Source organism: Falco biarmicus, chromosome 3 (assembly GCF_023638135.1).
Source record: "Falco biarmicus isolate bFalBia1 chromosome 3, bFalBia1.pri, whole genome shotgun sequence".
Classification (NCBI taxonomy): Eukaryota; Metazoa; Chordata; class Aves; order Falconiformes; family Falconidae; genus Falco; species Falco biarmicus.
The window spans coordinates 38659570-38681475 of record NC_079290.1 but is presented as its reverse complement, the minus strand read 5'-3'; the positions used below and the strand labels follow the sequence as shown (position 1 = coordinate 38681475).

Sequence of the window (21906 nt, the reverse complement as noted above, 5' to 3'; positions counted from 1 at the left end):
TTATGAAATGCTCTTTCATTTTAAACTGTCTGGACATTCCCACTACTATTCATTGCATGTGCATTTTGCATGTGATTTCTATCAGTAGCCTCCCATTGACCTATTTTTAATCATAACCATCTGACAGGATAGATGCGGATAAGTTGAAGAATATTACAGGACGACCAGTGAGATTATTTTTTAATCAAATCAGTTTGTGTGCTTGTAATTTTTTAAGCGCCTTTCATTAATCTTAGCTATACTTGTGATTCCTCTGATGGCATATTAATTTTTCATAAGCATAGGATTAGGTACCACTTGAATTTTTTCTTCAATCAGGTTTTGCCCCCCTTTTAACCCCAAAAATGTGGGGTTTTTTGTTATTATTATTTTTTGGTCTTGCTCTCTGATCAGTTACTCCCAAGAATCTGGCCTCTTCCTGGGCATTTATTTGAGGCATTTTGAAAAAAATACACAAAATCCAGTGAAAAAGTTTACAGATGATTCAGCCTAAGAAAGAGGAAATATCATTGAAAACGGATTATGGGTTGGGTAATTTTGATCTCCTGGAATAGACAAAGCCCAGTAATGAAAGCTACTGTCTTTGAAAACAAAACCCCTATGTCATGACATTTACTTGTGCACAAACAAACCCAGGGCCAGCATCTGGTGTAGATACCCAAGGCTTTTTCTGTGTTTGATTTGGCAAATATGTGACTCCATCCATGCTTTTTATGTATGAGATGGAAATCTATGGTCACAATGAATATTACATTGGCTACTTTTGCTGCACGCTATACCTAGTTACATTATGTTGGATTCACTGAAGCAGAAGAAGTGCTGAAACAGGTTGAAGCCTATTAGTTTCAGGTAGTCATATATCTTTTCCTTGTACACCAATGACAGCAGCATACAAAGGAGGGTGTATTCTCTGTAAAGACATATAGTTGTAGAGAAAATATTGTTTTACTTATGAGTTTCTTTACACCCAGATTCTCCCATACTGTAATTTGCCTTCTACATTTTAAACACTTTTGGATTTATTTCCAAAAAAATATTATAGATGGCTGTTTTTATGCCAAATCAATTCAGAAGACTGACCTAAAGATTAAAGCTTCCTAAAGTTTGCTTGTTGATGTGCTAAGGTCAGTACCCATCACAGTTTACAACCTCAGCTGCTCTTCAGTCCTTTTTTTTTTTTTTTGAGATCAAGAGACTGAAGAAAGGCCAATGATGACAAGGATGATGTTGAGCAAGAAACTGTGTTGTGGTTTAAAACATATATCCCCCTCGGCTGGCTCTGATTTGGTAAAAACTGTCTGCAGTGCAGTAAAGCCATGCTCCCAGGCCAACCTAAGTCCTCCTGTGGAGTCTCATCAGGGGCTGTCCTGGACACTCACAGAAAAGGGTGAGAGCCACCTGCAGCCTACATTTCCTACCATACATTCTGCCTAGGGGACACTGTGAACTGCTTCAGGGAGGTTCTCAGACCTCTTTTTTGTTAGGCAGGTCCATTTATAGCTGTTCAAGAAAGAGTATAATATTAAAGCTCCAGAAAAAAAAGAAAAAGTTAAAAAAAAAAAAGGAATCTAGAAAAAAATACTGAAGGGGAATTCTCAAAATTCCATCAGGATTAGCCACTCATAAGGGCCAAGTTTAATTAGGACAAACCTATATCCAGATGCCTACTGGGTGCACTACAGAAAACCATCATAATTGTTCTGCATTCCCGTGCCAGCAATTACAGAAATAACTTTGCAGTAAGATTCATATAAAAACAAGAGCTGAAATACTTGATTGCCTTTGTGCTTTGCAGAAAATAGTTCGTACTATAAATCCTAAATCTTTTAGTAACTTTTATTTTCTTAATCTAAATTAATTCTTCATATGTAACATTCAGACCATCATCTTAATTTTTGCTCAGCTGACAAGTATTTCTAATGACTGCATAACTGCTTATGTATAATTGAATGTTAATTTGGGCTTTCTCATGAATTGAGTGTTGCAAGTCTTGCCAAAGAAATCTCAGGAAAACCAATAAATTAATCACAATACTAACAAGTTAGACAGGAAAGTGGTGTGACCCCTCTTTAGCATAGAATCTATTAGACGAGAAAGGATTAACATGTATTTAGTAACAGCATGTTTGTGTAAGCTGTTGTGCTGTATTGCTTACCTTATCTCAAGGAGTAGAGCTTTCAAAATGAGAGTTGGCAATATGCAAGTTATATTTGTTGAATATTCATTCAGAATAGAAAACCCTACTAATGCCTCATTTATATTGTCATTTAAATCTAGTGCCACTTTAGATTAATTATAATCCAAATTACAGCTCTATGCAGTGCAAGAATTAATATGGAATTTATCCAGATTAATACATTTGCATTGAAAATGTAATATGTCTCTGCCATGGCTAAGGGGAGCACTTTTTAATAAGGTAGTAAACATGAGGAAGGATGGAAATTAACCTTCATTATTGCAATGAAAATTATCCTTTCATTCTACTCTAATTAGAAAGAATACTCTACCAGTATTTATAATTTTAGAATCATTTTGAGGCTGAATAACATCATCTGATCTGTCAGAAGTCTTAAATTATGCAATCTTCATCAAATACATAGATTCATAAATAAGAAAACAGTATTTTGATTATGGCTTTCCCAGGATTTTTTTCTCACTATTATATATATTTTATTAACTTTCTCCTTGTTAGTCACACAAACAATTTTATTTTATTTTGGGGCTTCAAAAATATTACAAAGATGATGAAATCTGAATTGCAGTAAGTAATGTCATCTTTATATTAGCAATCTTACACAAGTTAAATAGTTCTGTAACTGACAGGCAATCATTGATTAGTCTATTTCATGGCACTTATTTATAATTAAACTTAGTTTTTGAGCTAAATGTATTGAAATTACATCATTCATCTGAAATAATGTTGCATATTTTATATTATAAAATTAATTACAGGTTTTTTTCACACTTAGAAAAAAACCCCAACAAATAATGTGTCTCAAGAATAAAAAGTGTGTATTTAAAACATGAATAGCAACTGAATTTAGTCTTTTCCTACAGCTGCCTAGTAAGAATAGCATGCCAGTGGAACATCTAGCTGTGAAAACTGCCACACAGCATGCTTGGGACCATAATATTTTCTCTCCTCTCTCCCTCCTCCTTCAACGCTTTTCCTATAAGGCTGTAAGGTTGTTCAGCCTCCCTACAGAAAGCTCCCTTAAAGCAGTGAACTCAACACAGAAAGAAGAAAGCTGATACAGCAAGATGAGGCACTGAGTTGTAATAGCTGGACCACTGTGTGAGGAGCTGATCTCCTTTGGTTTTGGCATGTAGACTCTGGCTTGGGGGGCTCAGTCCTCACCACGTGCAGGGGCGACTGGTGTCCCCATGCCAGAGGGAAGAATCAAGCCCCTCCTTTTTTTGCAAGTCTTATCATAAGTCACAGACTCGGTTACTTTACTACAGGCCGAATGTAACTTTGGTCACTTAAGAAGTAACAGTGCTTGGGGTTGAATGAAACCAGAGCAACAACAACAACAAAAACAACAAAGCCTTTGTAAATTTCAACAGTTTATATAAATATCATAGGAAACTCAGTAAAAAGCTGTGCTTTGTTACGCATTTATTGACCCCAGCACAGTGTTTTATAACTCTAGGGTTTTATTATATTAACCGCAAAAGAAAATTTAACCACCCCCACCCCCCCACCCCCCCGCCTTGTTTTTATAGAAACAAGAACTATGTGTTTCATGATTATTATAGGCCCTTTGAAGTAATTAAGTTATTCCATCCTGTGGTGGAAGATGATGTGTGCTATTAACCTTGTGTGTGCCCAGGCACACACAGAGTGCACTCCAAGCTAAATTTCACTAGCAGTTAAATACCACTGCCAAGACACAGTTAAACACCTTTTCACAACAGAATTTTGGAGCAGGATTTGGATCCTGATTTCTGTAAGAACAATCTAACAGGATGAGGGGAAGAGAAGGTGGAAATGTTTTATTTTGGTTTTTAAAATCAGCTATAACTGCCCATCTACACCAGCTTGTATTCAGAAGAGATTCTTGCCCATTTGCCTTTAAAAAGGGATATTTTAAAAGTGACATATGATAAAGGTAAGAAACAGTAGTCAACTGTTAGACATTTTTGACAGTTGGAAATGAAAAGAGGTTAATAATTTGAACCCATCCTTCTAAAACCTGAGAAGCAGCCTTTCTCTGTTAATATGGTATGTCACTTTTTTACTTTTCAGAATTCTCACAGTTAAGACATTTAAATAATAATGGTTTATTGCCAAACAAATATAAGTAGGCCAGGAAGTACTGTATTATCATAAACTAAAGTAAGTAATAAAATGGGGCCTTATGTGATGGCACCTTGTACATTTTGCCTTTAAGCATCACTAGTCCTTCAGGTTGTTGCCTCAGCACTGACTGAGCAATCTAAATGAGGCCTTCAGGATCAGTTCCCGAGAGTGTAAAAATTCAGTGGGGTCCAAAAAGCAGCTTGTTCGGGTATTAAACCAATGTTGACAAATTGGTCATTAATAGTAGGGTATGGCAGAGAGAGATGTTAATTTGAGCAAGAACATGCAAAAATTACTTGCCTAAATTACACCAAAAGAAATAATCAGTAATTTAGGAATGAAAAACAATGTTTGGGGATATCACCATTAATGTATGTCATATTTTTTTTTTTAATGCCTTTCAGAAAATGTCCCTGTATGATTCAGTTTTCAATTGTTTATTATTGTACCATGAGGATTTGGTGTTTACCTTGAAAATTGTTCTCTTATTTTACTTCTCTTTTAAGTTGCTCTCGTAATATCAAATATTGGGCAAAGTCTATATAATAATAACAATAATAGTAATACTACTACTGATAATAATGTTCTTGGTTTTGTCTACATAAAAATTTAGGTATTTTCTTTGTCCATGTTTACTTTGTTCCCAAAACATCCATGACCTTATTTTTAAATTAATCCTAGGTTATTGTGCAATGAGGTGCAATTTGTTCATTTATATGAACCTTATGTGGATTGAAAAAAATCAAGATAAATCTTCATGCACAGCATACAATCAGATTACCCCTGGACTATATATTTATGTTGGGTCTGATAGCAATCAATGGTTTAGCTTCATTGCATTTCAAGATGTATTTGCACCCAGTGTCCAGTGATAGTGTCCTCACCCTGGAAATAATTTAGTTGCAAATTGACTGGAAGATGGTGAAAATTGAAAGTTAAAATTAGAAATACTCATAATAAACAGCAGAAAAAAGGTCAGATGATGCCGCACTATGATGAGATTGGAATGGTTGGTAAATGAGGTTTTGTGTTTGTCGTGAGATGTATGTGACATGCCTACCCAATGCTCTTGTAATATCCAGCCTAGCAGAAGAGATTATCTGGCAAATTGACGCTGGAAAGAATTTTCTGATGGACTGGGAAATGAGAATTGCACTCTTTTCTTTGATGTGTGCAAGACTGGGCTGCATTGCACAGCTAGTTCAGGCATAATATTAAATATAGTATTTAATACTTAATAGTAGAACTATCTATAGAAAACAATTATATTCTGGTTTTGATCACAAATGGCAGACTATAAAAATTCACAGTGTAAACATCTAAGGCAATCCCAAATGACTGATCTTTGTATATAATTAATATTAAGTTAGCTCTGAAATCCTATTCTCCACAGTATTTCTTTTAAAGCTTCACTATATTCAGCTTCAAAATTGTAACTAGGCAGGAGTTATCAAAACAGCACAATAATCATACTGCTCAGACAGTTTAGAAAAGAGAGAGGGTAATTAAACAGCAGCAAATTAATTATTTTGGAAAACAGGATTTTAAAGCAAAAGCTGATTTGTTTTAATATAATACACAAATTCATACTGAGCTGCACAGTATTGATTAATCTTTAAAGGCAACCTAAGGTTATCTCAACAGTAGAGTCCATTTTTAAATGTGTTTATAGTCCCCATCAAGGATAAAAGTGTATTTTCACCTTTGTGCTTACCAGAGTTGTTTTATTTAAATATACTTTTTCCCATAACTTAAAAAAAACCCCTAAAAACTCCTTAAAGACAATATAAACATTTGGAATCAGACCCTCTTTGTAAACCAGGATATTTTAAAGTTTGAAATATGTTCTTTAAAATTATGTTTTTTAACAGGAATAGTCACACCAGAGAAGGAACCAAAAGTGAACACTGTGGTAGGGGCACAACAGCTTCTTCTATCAAAAGAAGAGGATGGTGCAACTAAAAAATCAAAGCCTCCAGAGGACAATAAATTTTGTCATGAGCAGGTAAAAGAAAATGTAACAATTTAATTGCATTCTAGAACTCTTTCAAATAACTCAAGAATGAAACAGAGATGATATGCTGTTAAAACAGCAATATCAGCAAGTTATAAAAAGCATACTAACTAATAGCCCGCATCTTAATTTGATTTTTTTTCAGTTCTATCAATGTCCTTATTGTAACTACAATAGCAGGGACCCAAATCGTATCCAGATGCATGTCCTGTCACAGCATTCAATGCAACCCGTTATCTGCTGCCCCCTCTGCCAGGATGTCCTCAGCAACAAAATGCATCTCCAGCTTCATTTGACCCATTTGCACAGTGTGTCTCCTGACTGTGTGGAGAAACTGCTCATGACAGTAAGTGTTCCAAATACTGATGTGCATACTACAGAAATGTATTTGGGTCTCTGGGTAACGTATTTGTTGTGACATAGTATTCAGGTAGCCTGAAGAGGGAAGTAGTTCAGGAGTCTTAGATTCTGTTGCCACCTCGTCCAGTGACTGATGCCTCTTGGGGAAATGACTGAAGGTGGATTTCAAAGATGCTGAAAACGTGCAGTTCCTCATTGATGTTAACCTTGGAAAAATCAAGCCTGTCCATGTCTCTAAGTGTACACCTATAAATTTGATCTAATAATATCCAGGTCCCAGAGGTGTTGCGACTTCTGTTTGCAAAATAATAGGAATTCCCTGTAGAATGTAGTTCCCAAATGTAAACAGATTCCTGTGTATAGCTGGGCTGTACTTGCATTATATTACATGAAATTCACTATAAAATATCAATAGTGATGCTTATTGGAGAACGTGGTTATCTTATAGTGAATGTTCTGTTTCTTACATAAAAGATCCTTTAGGTTTTTTGTAAATGAATGTGCATATGAAACAGAAAGGCAAGTTCAAGAATAGGTAGCAACCCAGTTACGTCTGTTCTTTATGATATGGAATATCTGATTTTAAGTACCTAACCTGGATCAGACAGGGACATTAACTAGCCTCCCCATGATCAAGATGAATGCTATAACCAGCAAACTCTATTTGGAGGATGAATTCCATTCCAACCTCACTATGAGAATCCTGTTCTTCACTGCAAAATTGTACAAACCATGTCAAAACAATAAACTTCTGTGAAAAATAATGACTTGGCACCTTGTAAAACAATGTCAGTAAAGACACAGCCAGGTTTAAAACATATTTATTATTACAGCATAGATTCAGTTAGAAAAGAGACCTCCCAAGAGACCCTAATTCTGGTTGTCTTGGCTTTTTAGAAGGAAATGCATTTGGAAATCTCATGGATCCACCTCCTTAAGGATTTATTTCTGTATCCACAGATGACTCCTTTATATGGTTGTGGTTGTAGGCCTACCACCTCATTCTCAAGTAAAGTGGCAAAAAAAGGAAAAAAAAAAAAAAAGAACTGAAAGAGCTCTTGACTAAAGGTCTGGGTAGGGTGCCTTGTGCCTAGTGCTGATAAGCAAATACAGAATTGTGTATTCTTCTTTTCCTTTCCTTGGTTTTCTACTAACTATAGCTCTGACAGACTATGTAGCTGTGGCCCACCACAAGGAAAATGCAGTAGACATTTAATTTTCCTAGACCCTTTTAGGAAACTGGGAACATGTGGACCCCACCCCACTCCATGCTAAGCACTTTTAGCTTTCTTCTCAAGTTCTCCATGATTCCCTCTGTGCTGTATCTCCTCTCCTCTCCTTTCCTCTCCAGGTGCTGGGGAATTGTCTCACTGTTTCTGAGAGGAAAAAAATGTTTGTTGGCAGAGAAAGAGATTGCACAACATAATTGTCTAAATTGCGCATCTAAATTATCCTAATTTCTAGCAGTAATATACTCTCTCTATAGCTGAACTCCATGGTGATATACCATGACGATACACCATCTATAGCATATTTTTCTTCTGTGGGACACTTAGAGTTAACTACATCTTTTTTTTTTTTAAAGTTCTTCCCTCCCAAATAAACTCAAAGTCACTAGTCCTCTGAGAGGATGCTATTAATGGCATGTTTAAATTACAAATAAACTAAGCCCTGAGCTTTTAAAAATATGTCTAGAGTATTTTTTCCAATAGGCAATTAGTATACATACATGCATACATACGTACATACAAATATACGTATATAAAATTCCTGTGTATCCTAATAAAGGTTTAAAATAATTTCTTAAACTGTTAAAGAGGAAGAAAAGGTGTTTCTACTTATAGTTATTAATGTATGTAACTTCCATTATTATAGAAATTTACCACTCAGAAATCTCTGCTATGGATATTCATGTTACCTCTGTATGAAGCAAGGAAGTAAAATCCTTAATGTTAGAGATGAGGAGCTGCAGTACAGTCTGAAATTATTTACCCAAGGCCTTTTAGACAGAATCTGGCATTGCCATTTGAACCCAGTCCTGCTAAGTCTTAGTATGAGCACCTAGAAAATCCTTTATTCAGATATGGTATGTTTTAAAGTTCTAAGGAAAAGGAAAATGAAGTGTAGAGCAAATATTCATGTCAACTTAACTAAACTGAGTACTATCAGACACCTATAAGAGTACATCCTTCAAAGATTTCTGTCTATAATTTGAAAACATAACACAATAGGTAAAGCAGTCTGAAGAAGATACATAAGCAATTTAAGACAAGAAAGAGAACAATCTTATTTTAAATGGAAAAAAGTTGCTATTTCTATACGGAAATAAAATTATAATGTTCTTTCAAAGATCATAGAAGGCCCAGCATTTGTTTAAAAACCAATACAGGTGAAGCAAAGTGGGAATGCCCTCAGTCAAGGACTGACTGGTGACCATATTTCAACATGATCTCTGTCTTTGGGGGATGTCCGAGAAAAATTCTCCTGACAAATCTGACCACCTGACATAGCCAGCAAAATCTTCTTTGTGGTGACATTGAGACCAATGAAATATTGAGTGTATGTAGTTCTATAGCATCACCTTATTGTGGATTATTTTGAGTTGATTCTCCACCAAGGGGCATTTAATGGTCTGGATTTGTGGTCTGTCAGAAACCATTGTCAAGGACTGAATCAAGATCTTGGTTTAGTACTGGCAGTCTTTAGTCCAGATATGGTGGATCTTCTGAATTATAATTTCATACTGTTGTATAGTATTGAATAGTATGACTTTTCCTGTAATAATACTGTGTTCTTCATTTTCAAAGGTTCCTGTACCAGATATCATGATGCCCAATAGTATGCTATTGCCAGCAGCTGCTTCAGAGAAATCTGAACGTGACACACCTGCAACTATTACAGCTGAGGGATCTGGGAAATATCCAGGTATGCAATAAAAAGCTCAGACATGTAAAAGCTCTGTACGGGCAATTTAGAAATAAAGTACCCATTTCTTTCTTAGTAAATTGAATCCTCTTTAGCTTGCATATAGCCACAGAGAGAAAAAAAGAAAGATAACAAGGGGTCTGAATTTGGCTGAATGCACCCATGCAGAGCCACTAAGATGCATGAGTATGCCAGACTGTTTGCTTTTGGTAGAGGTAAAATTAAACAGTAGTGCCTAGCCACTTTGAAGATAAGACCCTCCTTATTTAACCAGCAAATAAGACCCAGTCCTAAAAGACAGTGGCACTTTCACCAACATTGATGGGAAATGTTAGGCAAATGATTCTGCCTGCGTTTCCAATAGTAGTCTTCTTATCCTGGATGCTTACTGTATTCTGTGCTGGGAAGCTGCTTTGCTACGTCTCACAGCATGATCCTCCCTCTCTCCTCAGACTGTTTTCCTCCTCCTTTCTAATCATCTCTCCTGTCTATTGTCCCCATTCCTACTCCCTTTCTCTCTCCTACTGTTTATTTCCTTTTCTTGTTTGGTGCTCCCATTGTACCAATAAACTCCTACCTTATGACAAATACAAGCCCTATGCCATTCCTGGGACAACTGCCACAGCCAGGCTGATCATTGTGTTTGGGTTTTATCACTTTTTTTTTTTTTTAACCTCCTGTTGGTCCTGTCTGCTTTATTGTGTGGAGCAGGGATGGGTTGCTATATTTTTCTAGGCCAAAATGTGGCATACCGGGTGCCTCTCTCGATTTGTGATGAAAAAAAAATAATTAATACTATATACTATTTTTTTCTACTTGAATAAAAGACACTTCACTTCCTTTAACTAGGTGAAAGTCCTGTGGATGAGAAAAGCACCCCTGGGACTGATGAATCAAAAACTGGAATGGAAATTAAGAGCGAGGAACAGAAGCCACCTAAGGAATCTACTGAAACACCAGATTGGAATAAGAGCAGCAGTAAAGATATAAAAACCACTGACTCAATGACAGATCAGCTAAATGAACAGCAGAAGAAGCAACAGCTCTCTGTTTCTGACCGCCATGTCTATAAGTACCGTTGTAACCATTGTAGCTTGGCTTTTAAGACTATGCAGAAGCTTCAGATACATTCCCAGTATCATGCTATTCGGGCAGCTACCATGTGTAGTCTTTGCCAACGTAGCTTCCGTACATTCCAGGCTTTAAAAAAACACTTGGAAGCAGGCCACCCTGAACTCAATGAAGCTGAACTTCAGCAGCTGTGTGCATCTTTACCTGTCAATGGTGAACTCTGGGCAGAAAATGAAAGTATGGCACAAGATGATCATGCACTAGAACAGGAAATAGAAAGAGATTATGAGATGGACCAGGAAGGTAAAGCAAGTCCTGTAGGAAGTGATAGTAGCTCTATTCCAGATGATATGAGCTCAGAACCAAAGCGGACCTTACCTTTTAGAAAAGGGCCAAATTTTACTATGGAAAAATTTCTAGATCCATCTCGCCCGTATAAGTGTACAGTGTGTAAAGAGTCTTTCACCCAAAAGAACATTCTCTTGGTCCACTATAACTCAGTGTCCCATCTACATAAACTCAAAAAGGTTCTGCAGGAAGCATCAAGTCCTGTCCCTCAAGATACAAACAGCAGCACTGACAACAAACCCTACAAATGCAGCATTTGTAATGTTGCGTATAGCCAAAGTTCTACATTGGAAATCCATATGAGATCTGTGCTTCATCAGACAAAGGCAAGGGCTGCAAAATTAGAACCAAGTGGTAATATAAGTAGCGGAAATAGTGTAGCAGGGAATGTTAATAGCCCCAGCCAAGGAATGCTAGAATCTATGAGCTTACCAGCAGTTAACAGCAAAGAAACACATTTAGATGCCAAAGAATTAAATAAAAAGCAAGCTTCTGAATTAATTTCTGCTCAGCCTACACATCACCCACCCCAGTCACCAGCACAACTTCAAATGCAACTACAGCATGAACTGCAGCAGCAAGCTGCGTTCTTTCAACCCCAGTTTCTAAACCCAGCTTTTTTGCCTCACTTTCCAATGACACCAGAAGCACTGCTGCAGTTTCAACAGCCTCAGTTCCTTTTCCCATTCTATATACCTGGGACAGAATTTAGCTTAAGCCCAGATCTGGGTTTGCCTGGGTCTGCCACATTTGGTATGCCCGGAATGGCTGGTATGACAGGATCACTGCTAGAAGATTTGAAGCAGCAGATACAAACTCAGCACCATGTTGGACAAACACAGCTACAGATACTGCAGCAACAAGCACAACAGTATCAATCCACCCAACCTCAACTTCAGTCCCAAAAACAGCAGCAGCAAAGTAGCAAGCTGATGAAAGCAGAGCAGAATACCTTAGTAAGTACAGACTGCCAGCTGATAAAGGATATGCCATCATATAAGGAGTCAGAAGAAATTTCTGAGAAGCAAGAGAAGCCAAAGCAAGAATTTACTAATGAGAATGAAGGACTAAAAGAAAACAAAGATATGAAGAAGCCAAAATCCTCAGAACCAGCCATCCCACCACCCAGAATAGCTTCTGGGGCAAGGGGGAATGCAGCCAAGGCTTTGCTGGAGAACTTTGGGTTTGAGTTAGTTATCCAGTACAATGAGAACAGACAAAAAGTGCAGAAAAAAAGCAAGACTGGTGAAGGTGAGAACACAGACAAACTGGAATGTGGAACCTGCAGTAAGCTCTTTTCCAATGTTCTTATCCTGAAAAGTCATCAAGAACATGTGCATGGACAGTTTTTTCCATATGGAGCTTTAGAAAAGTTTGCCCGACAGTACAGGGAGGCGTATGACAAGCTTTACCCAATTTCTCCATCTTCCCCAGAAACACCACCACCTCCACCACCACCTCCTCCACCACCACCGCCTCCTCCTCCTCCAACTTCTCAGCCTTCTTCATCTGGGGCTGGAAAAATTCAAAACACAACTCCCACTCCTTTACAAGCTCCACCACCCACACCACCACCGCCACCTCCTCCACCACCACCACCTCCTCCTCCACCACCGCCACCATCAGCCCCACCTCAAGTCCAGCTTCCCGTTTCACTTGATCTCCCACTTTTTCCTCCAATTATGATGCAGCCAGTGCAGCATCCTGCATTGCCTCCTCAGCTTGCCCTCCAGTTGCCACCAATGGATACTTTATCTGCAGATCTTACCCAGCTTTGTCAGCAGCAGCTGGGATTAGATCCCAATTTCCTGCGGCACTCTCAGTTCAAGCGCCCACGTACAAGAATCACAGATGACCAGTTAAAAATCTTGCGGGCCTATTTTGATATTAACAATTCTCCAAGTGAAGAGCAGATCCAAGAAATGGCTGAGAAATCTGGTCTTTCACAGAAAGTTATCAAGCACTGGTTTCGTAATACACTGTTTAAAGAACGACAGAGAAATAAAGATTCTCCATATAACTTCAGCAACCCTCCTATAACAGTATTGGAAGATATCAGAATAGATCCTCAACCTTCAGCTGTAGAACCTTACAAGTCTGATGCATCTTTCAGCAAGAGATCATCTAGGACTCGATTTACTGACTACCAGCTTCGTGTCCTCCAAGACTTCTTTGACACAAATGCTTATCCAAAGGATGATGAAATTGAACAACTTTCAACTGTACTTAACCTACCTACTCGAGTTATTGTCGTATGGTTCCAAAATGCACGACAAAAAGCTCGCAAAAGTTATGAAAATCAAGCTGAAACTAAAGACAATGAGAAAAGGGAGCTGACGAATGAGCGTTACATCAGAACTAGTAACATGCAATATCAGTGCAAAAAGTGCAGTGTGGTTTTCCCCAGAATATTTGATTTGATTACACATCAGAAAAAGCAGTGTTATAAAGATGAAGATGATGATGCTCAAGATGAAAGCCAAACTGAAGATTCTATGGATGCCTCTGATCAAACAGTGTATAAGAACTGCACAGTTTCTGGCCAAAATGACTCATCAAAAAGCCTGGCAGTCACAGCAGCAAGCTCTGGCTCTGGTTCTAGCACTCCTTTGATTCCATCACCCAAACCAGAACCTGAGAAGGCTTCTCCTAAACCAGAGTCCACAGAAAAACCAAAACAAAATGAAACCATCTCTAAGCAAACTGATACAACTTCCCAAAGCACCAAACCAGTACAGTCTACTCCAGTAACCTCTTCGGACCCTCAGCCCCCAGCTTCTCAACCACAGCAACAAAAACAATCACAGATAGTAGGGAGACCTCCTTCTGCATCACAAACCACGCCTGTTCCTTCCAGTCCTTTACCAATTTCAATGACTTCTCTACAGAACAGTCTACCTCCTCAGTTATTACAGTACCAATGTGATCAGTGTACAGTTGCCTTTCCAACTCTAGAGCTTTGGCAAGAGCACCAGCACATGCATTTTCTAGCAGCCCAAAACCAATTTCTTCACTCACAGTTTTTAGAAAGACCAATGGATATGCCCTATATGATATTTGATCCAAATAATCCTTTGATGACTGGACAGTTACTTAATAGTTCTCTTGCTCAGATGCCACCACAATCTGGCTCATCACATACAGCACACCCTGCTACAGTTTCTGGTTCCCTGAAACGAAAACTAGATGATAAAGAAGACAATAATTGTAGTGAGAAAGAGGGAGGAAACAGTGGAGAAGATCAACATCGTGATAAGCGTTTAAGAACTACAATTACTCCAGAGCAGCTGGAAATACTCTATGAAAAATACTTACTAGATTCCAACCCCACCAGAAAGATGTTAGATCACATTGCACGTGAAGTGGGACTGAAAAAGAGAGTTGTACAAGTCTGGTTTCAGAACACAAGAGCCCGAGAAAGAAAGGGACAATTCCGGGCAGTTGGTCCAGCCCAATCCCATAAAAGGTGTCCTTTTTGTCGAGCTCTCTTTAAAGCAAAATCAGCTTTAGAAAGTCACATTCGCTCTCGACATTGGAATGAAGGGAAACAGGCTGGTTATAGTTTGCCTCCGAGTCCTTTGATATCAGCTGAAGATGGAGGAGAAAGTCCACAAAAGTACATATTTTTTGATTACCCATCACTGTCATTAGCAAAAACTGAATTATCAAGTGAAAATGAATTAGCCTCCACTGTATCAACCCCTGTTAGCAAAACTGCAGAAATGTCACCGAAGAACCTCTTAAGTCCTTCTTCTTTTAAAGCAGAGTCTAGTGAGGATATAGAAACTTTGAATGCCCCTCCTGCTGACTCTGGGTATGATCAAAACAAGACTGACTTCGATGAGACTTCATCAATTAATACAGCAATTAGTGATGCCACAACAGGGGATGAGGGGAACAATGAAATGGAAACCACAACTGGCAGTTCAGGGGATGCAAAACCTGCATCACCTCCCAAAGAACCAAAACCACTTGTGAATGACACACTATCAAAAACTGCAACTACACCTACAAATGAGAACACTGATGATAAATTTCTCTTTTCCCTAACAAGCCCCTCAATACATTTCAGTGAAAAAGATGGTGATCACGACCAAAGTTACTACATTACTGATGACCCTGATGATAATGCCGACCGCAGTGAAACTTCAAGCATAGCTGATCCAAGTTCACCTAACCCGTTTGGAGCTAGCAATCCCTTTAAATCCAAAAACAGTGATCGTCCAGGCCACAAACGTTTCCGAACACAAATGAGTAACCTTCAGCTTAAAGTTCTTAAGGCTTGCTTTAGTGACTACCGGACTCCAACAATGCAGGAATGTGAAATGCTAGGGAATGAGATTGGCCTGCCCAAACGTGTGGTCCAGGTTTGGTTTCAGAACGCCCGGGCTAAAGAAAAGAAATTCAAAATTAACATAGGGAAGCCATTCATGATAAATCAGACTGGACCTGATGGGACAAAGCCAGAATGTTCTCTATGTGGCGTGAAATACTCCGCGCGTTTGTCCATTAGAGATCATATCTTTTCCAAACAACATATTACAAAAGTGAGAGAAACTGTGGGAAGTCAGTTAGATCGGGAGAAAGATTATTTAGCTCCTACAACGGTTAGACAGCTGATGGCACAGCAAGAATTGGATCGCATAAAGAAGGCTACTGATGTGCTAGGATTAACAGTACAGCAGCCAGGTATGATGGACAGCAGTTCTCTTCATGGTATCAGTTTGCCAGCAGCTTATCCAGGACTCCCTGGCCTTCCTCCTGTTCTTCTGCCTGGAATGAATGGTCCATCCTCCTTACCTGGATTTCCACAAAGTTCAAACAGTAAGTCTATAAGGGGATGATTTTCTCATGTTATTAATTTGCTTATCTTGCATAGTCACCATCCCCTTCTAAACCACAGCATATTATGCACTTATATCGTGCTTGTGAGACAAGTGTGGGTATCTAAAAAGTACTGCTGTGAGGTATACTGAGTACAATTCTTGATCGTTGCTGTAGCCTGGATGATATCTCTGATTTAGCAAGAAAAAAAAAACCTCCAAAAATTTAATTGAAATCTAATTGACAGAAATTATTTAGTCCATATTAGGCTTCTGTGAGAAAGCAATATAACAATAGCGTAGTAATTTGAAGTAACATCTGATGAAACACAAAATAGCAATTCCCACATTATTGGCTCATCAGGCATTTGGTCCACCCCTTAGACCAGTCCAACCTGTTGCTTAATTCAGAATAAATATTTAAAATAAAATGCTGCCCAAGACCCTCTATCATATTTCTAAATAATTGCCTGCTAAGATAAGAAGGTTTTTGTTGAAGTGATTTGTAATGGCAGTTTCACTGTGATCCAAATTCCAAGAGCTGCTGAATATCTCCTGCCACTAGTTTGTAAAGTCATTGAAGACATGTACCATTTCATTTGGGCTTGCACTTTTAACTGAACACATACCTCTGTTTTACTGACTGTTTTGACTCTGGTTTGACTCTTTTTTGCTCACATTGGAAAACACTTCCTTCTCGCAGTAAGTTTCACTGACGTTAGAGAATCAAGTTTTTTGCAGAGTGATTTGTCTAGTCCTCAAAGAATGAACCTAATTTATTTTCTTGTATTAGGCTCCAGTTTTGCAGTCAGAGTTCACTGTGAGTGCAGCCTTTCAGACTGAAGCTCTCCCATTCATCTTCTAACTTTGCACATTCATATCAAATATGTGCACAGCAGAGTTAGGGAGCTGGTTAAGACCCCTCACATCATTTTATCCCATAATTCCACTTGCTGTTGATCTCTAAACTTTGATTTAGAAAGCAACTTAGTTTGGCAAGTAAGGTACTCGCCAACACTTAATCACCAGTGTTGCTAGACATACTAAGACCGTAGCAATGTCTTCTCTTGTAGCCAGCTCTGCTTTGATTGATGATGATCATGTTATTGTTTCCTTAAGTGGTGGTCAAAGCATCTTGTTTTTCTCTTCATTGGATCAGAATGGCTTTCCTTCCACAATGGAGTCTCTGGCTGAGTGCCCTCTGGCTTTTGTCAAACAATTATTGGCACAGAGAGTGCATATAAAGGAAATATAAAGTTGCTGTATTTCCTTCTTAATGGCATATAGTGTCCAGGTCCAAAAACGGCTGGTTGTTGTTCATTAAAGTTATAGATATGGTTTCTCCATATAACTTCACTAAATAGCTTTGGTTAGGTTGACCTTCAGGTAAAATGGGCTTTAGAAACTCTCAGACTTTGTTGACACTACTAAATGAAATTTTCTGGTGAAAATATTATTATATTGTTTTACTTTTAAAAAAAGGTAGTCCCCATGCAAAGTGAGTCTTGGGAATGGTCGTGGAGCCATGATAGCCTCTCAGCTATGCTCAGGATTCGTTTAGGAGAATGATGGATGGCCCAGGCCAAAACAGTGCCAGTACCATTCTTATGGTACTCTTTAACTTGCTAGTATTGATGTGGCCTCAGAGTCTGTAGATTGTCGTGTTAATAATAAAAAAGATATTATTACAGGTCAACTGGTCCATAATAATTCAATTTTCAGATTTTCTGATTTCTGCCAAATATCTCTTCTTTGAGATAAACTGAAATCATTAGTACCATAGCATACACAGTGTACTGCCAATTGAGATGGATTTTTACCTCCTTTCATCTTGCATCTTCTTAAGGTTAATTAGCCCGTTGTGGGCAAAACCCACTGTGTAAACTAGCTAGTAGAATCTCATTGTTAACTTTTTCTTTTGCCATATGCTAAATAGCCCCTACGTCCCCCTTTTGTTGCCTAGCAAATACTTGCATGCATAAATCTCCATTCCCTAATGATACATAATGGAACAGTCATAGTGAGTAGAAAAAAGTAGATCATGTTAATCATTCGTAATAGAAAAACAGTAATATACTCAGATGTTCTCCAGTACGTGCTCAACACTAGTATTTCCTGCACCTAATTAACCCATTTCTATTTTTTTCTCTGCTCTGCCCAGGCTAACAGTTCACTTTCATATTTGATATTAAGAATTGTTTAAGAAGTATCTTTTTGGAAGCAGGGCTTGAAGCAAGTTTTCTTTAACTATGGGTCTTCCAGGAGCATGTGTATTCTAAGCCAGCAGGACAACAGTTCTGCACCATTCTTTGCATCAAGGATTTTCTGAAGCTAACTCCCTGATGACTCACTACCCTATACTTCAAGTGTACTTGTTAATTCCACTGCAAGTGTGTCACATCTTCTCTTTAAGACCCAATCCCAAAAATGTACTTCAGAAGAAGTCTCACTGGGATCTCTTAATATCCAAATATTTACCTGTTTTCACTGATGCTTACAGGGGTGGTAACTGTATTTCCTGTGGCAAAGCCCATCCATTCTGTTCTACATGTTTGTTTAAAGGACAATGTCAACATTAGTAAGATCCTTGCTTTTAAAGAATGTGTTTGCTGTTTGCTAAGACAGGGAACTAGTGAAACTATAATACTAAACATCACATCGAAAGTTCTCTTTTGTGTTTCTCTTTATTCATGTTAGACAGAGAAATCAGCCTGATTAGTTTCACTGGTTAATAAAAGTTTATGAGGGATTTCACTTTCATATTCTTGCATCCCGTATTGTTTATGGGTTCCCCAAAAGGTACAAAACCCACCTAAGTTTTTCAAAATATTGTTCTTTTAAAAATGCAATATTTGCTTTTACAAAACATTTGAAATGGAACACTTGAAAATAATGCTAAATTACAAAAGATGGAAATATTCAAACTACAGTTTGTTTTATATTCTTTATGTAGTGCTCAAACTGGACTTTTTATTTGCAAAGATTATTAGTTTTGTCAAAATAAGATAGCTTCATTTCTGAATGAAAGGATCCATTACATTTAAATTAAGTTATTTTGTTCTAAAACAAGTGGGTTTTAATATCAGAATTATTGTGTGGTTCTAGGATGATATAAGTCAAAGAATCCTCTCACCTGTGGCATACGTTTCTCTAGATCATGTAATTATACCATCTTGTGGGCACCAAATGCTGAGCAAGGTCTCAAAATTACTGGTATGTTTGCTCAGCATAATTCCTAATATGAATTATTTGGTGGACTTCTAATCTTCTAATTAATAGAGAATTTTAGTTCCAGCTCATCTTTGTTCTTTGCCCCTTCTTATTTTCTAGGTGACTGTGTAGAGAAGAGTTCACCTGCTCTTTTCAGCTGTTCTTAAAATTCACGTTCTCTTTTCTTCTTAGCCTTGTGGTTTTACCTGTGATCCCTTGCAGAAAACTAGTGCTTCATCTTGCTTCTGGCTATTAATATTGGTTCTATGAACCTTTTAATGCCATCATCATTACCATAAGTTCTTTGCACATCACTTAAGCCTGAGATGCCTTGAAGATTCACAGCAGCTTTTTCCAAGAATGCACACATCACTAGGTAATATGTATATAGTGGGTTTTGAAATCTTGTCAAGAGAGAAATTTGATTCAGCAGCAATTACTTTCCTTATTATTAGGGCAATAAATTCTGTTCTCTGTTTACTTTTGGCCCATTGGTAGTGGTTTCATTTGTATATTTTAGCTGTGATTCCTCCAAGTGAAAGAGAAGGCTCTCCTCTTTGATAGTCACTTAAAAGAGTTAGCAGGATTAGAGTGTTTCTTCATGATTAGTCAATTTTCTATTCTACATCTCTTGTGTCTGGAAATGGAGCATATTAGTTTCATCAAGATTTCTTTATTTAATTTTGGAAATTCTGATTTCCACATTTAGCTTCCAATAAAACAGGTAGATTTCACTATTCTATTTCAGCCTACATGAATTCTGTGTATTTCAACTAAATTCCAAAGAATGTCTGGAAAATGGAATATATCTTGGCTGCTCTGGGCATCATCAGTGTGAACAGACTGAAGACAACATGACGTGTAAGGGTTGAAGAGGTTAAGAATAGAAAGAAATCGGAAAAATCCTAAGTAGCTGACAAGCCCAAATAACCATGACAAAGCTGGGGCAGCAGTTCACACTAACTGCATCATTCATGCATTTTCCATCTACAGTATTTATCATTTAATATATTTTCAGCAGACTCTACACACAATTGCCTGTTACTTCCTGTTGAAAGCATAGGGGCGCGCAATAGCATCTTTGATGTTATCGTGCAGTAACTGTGGCAATTAGCCATCTTTTAATTATAACTGTTGTGACTTGTTTCACTGTACTATCTAATTCGTGCTCACAATGCCTTTTAACTCCTTATTGTTCCCCTACCATTAAACAGGAGTAATGACACAGTGACAAACATTAAATGGCCTCTTTGTTAAATCTGATAATTATTCCCTTTGAATCCTAATTGCTTTATTCCTAAGTAATGCTAAGCACCTGGATATTGATGATTTAAACGTCATTCATGTTCACTCCATTAGTGCTTCATAGTAGCTAATACCCATCTAACCTCCATTACAGAGCCTGCATTTATTGTTCTCTTATCCATGTGCTAGTAGACTGTTCCCAGCGTTGCTGTACTTTTACAGTTCTGTGTGCATCACACACTTCGTATGCTCTTTTCTCTAGCAAACTTACTTGCCTGAAAAACTGACAATGGGTGTAATGTACAGCCTCTTACAGCTAGTTGCCTTTTCTACCCTGTACCATCAATTAATTTGCTGGCCAACTATACATCTCACAGAAGTTGCTTTTTAATAGACTGTTACCAGCCACTGCTGGTACTTGAAACAGAGAAAAGATTTCTTCCATTAAGTTATGAGGCATACTTCTTGTGTGTATGCACCTTCCAGATACAACCAGCCCATCCTTAGGTTGCTTCCTCTAATGAGGTGTAGGACGTCATGCCTGTGTGTTTCAAGTAACCTGAGAACAGCAGCGTCCCTGTGTCAAAGTACTTTAGTGCTATTACACTTATTTCCCAGCAAATGCTGCATTGACCTGATTGTCATGGTAAAGAAAAGCTCTGTTTAAACTCTCAAAAATGAAAAAGCAAGCTGTGTGGTGTCCCAGTAATGAATGGCATTGACCTGATTGTTTATTGTGTTAGTTTTTTGAATGGTCATTTCCTGTTGATATTTACTTATCTAAACATCTTTCTTTATTTATTATTATTGCATTTTCCCCCAGCAATTTGGATAAAAATTCCTTTTTATTTGAGAGCTAATTACTTGTAGTGAGCACCATAATTACCAGGTTTCTTAGGTGAAGGATGTGCGGGTTATATCATCCCAGAGGCATGATAAAAATTAGTTAAAATGAACAACAAAGTAGAGATCTCTCAGAGTATCAATTAGAGGGAAGCACTCTCACTGTGCTTAATGCTTCTTTTCTAATAATCTACTACTGAGCCTACAGAAGAAAATGAACAAAAAAGGAAAGTGCTATTTCTACAGGTATGAACCTGATCCTGCCAATGGAGCTGAGTTGACTTCTGCTGCCTTTTGTGGGACTTTTCTATTGGCAGAAATTCATGCATGACCCCCATGCTAGTAGAATCAGGATTATAAAGTGAGTAAAACCTGTTTGTTTTGCTGCAGATTGTATATTATAAATTTAAGGGTGTAAGACTCACAGAAATGTACTAAAAGCCATTTGAAAATGTGGTTTATTCATGCCATTCCAATTCCAGAACACATAAAAAAATGCTGAATGTTAGAAGATGTATTTTGCCTTGATGTGCATTGACAACAGTCATATTTTTGTTGTTTTCAGCTTTAACATCTCCTGGTGCAGGCATGCTTGGGTTTCCTACTTCAGCTACTTCGTCTCCTGCCCTGTCTCTCAGCAGTGCCCCCTCCAAACCTTTGCTGCAGACTCCACCACCACCACCTCCACCACCACCACCACCACCACCTCCACCACCTCCTCCTCCACCTCCTCCTCCTCCCTCCTCCTCTTTGTCAGGACAGCA

General features: G+C 38.0%; 1 protein-coding gene across 1 annotated transcript in view; it reads left to right on the top strand.

Annotated features, from left to right (window-relative positions):
- Window positions 1–21906, top strand: part of ZFHX4 (zinc finger homeobox 4) — a 149506-nt gene that overhangs the window by 123602 nt on the left and 3998 nt on the right. Inside the window, exons 6-10 of the mRNA XM_056332857.1 lie at window positions 6175–6308; window positions 6463–6663; window positions 9485–9602; window positions 10452–15845; window positions 21708–21906. The exon at window positions 21708–21906 is cut by the window's right edge and continues 3998 nt beyond it. Of these exons, the coding sequence (XP_056188832.1) occupies window positions 6175–6308; window positions 6463–6663; window positions 9485–9602; window positions 10452–15845; window positions 21708–21906 (6046 nt within the window). The remainder of the gene's footprint in view (window positions 1–6174; window positions 6309–6462; window positions 6664–9484; window positions 9603–10451; window positions 15846–21707) is intronic.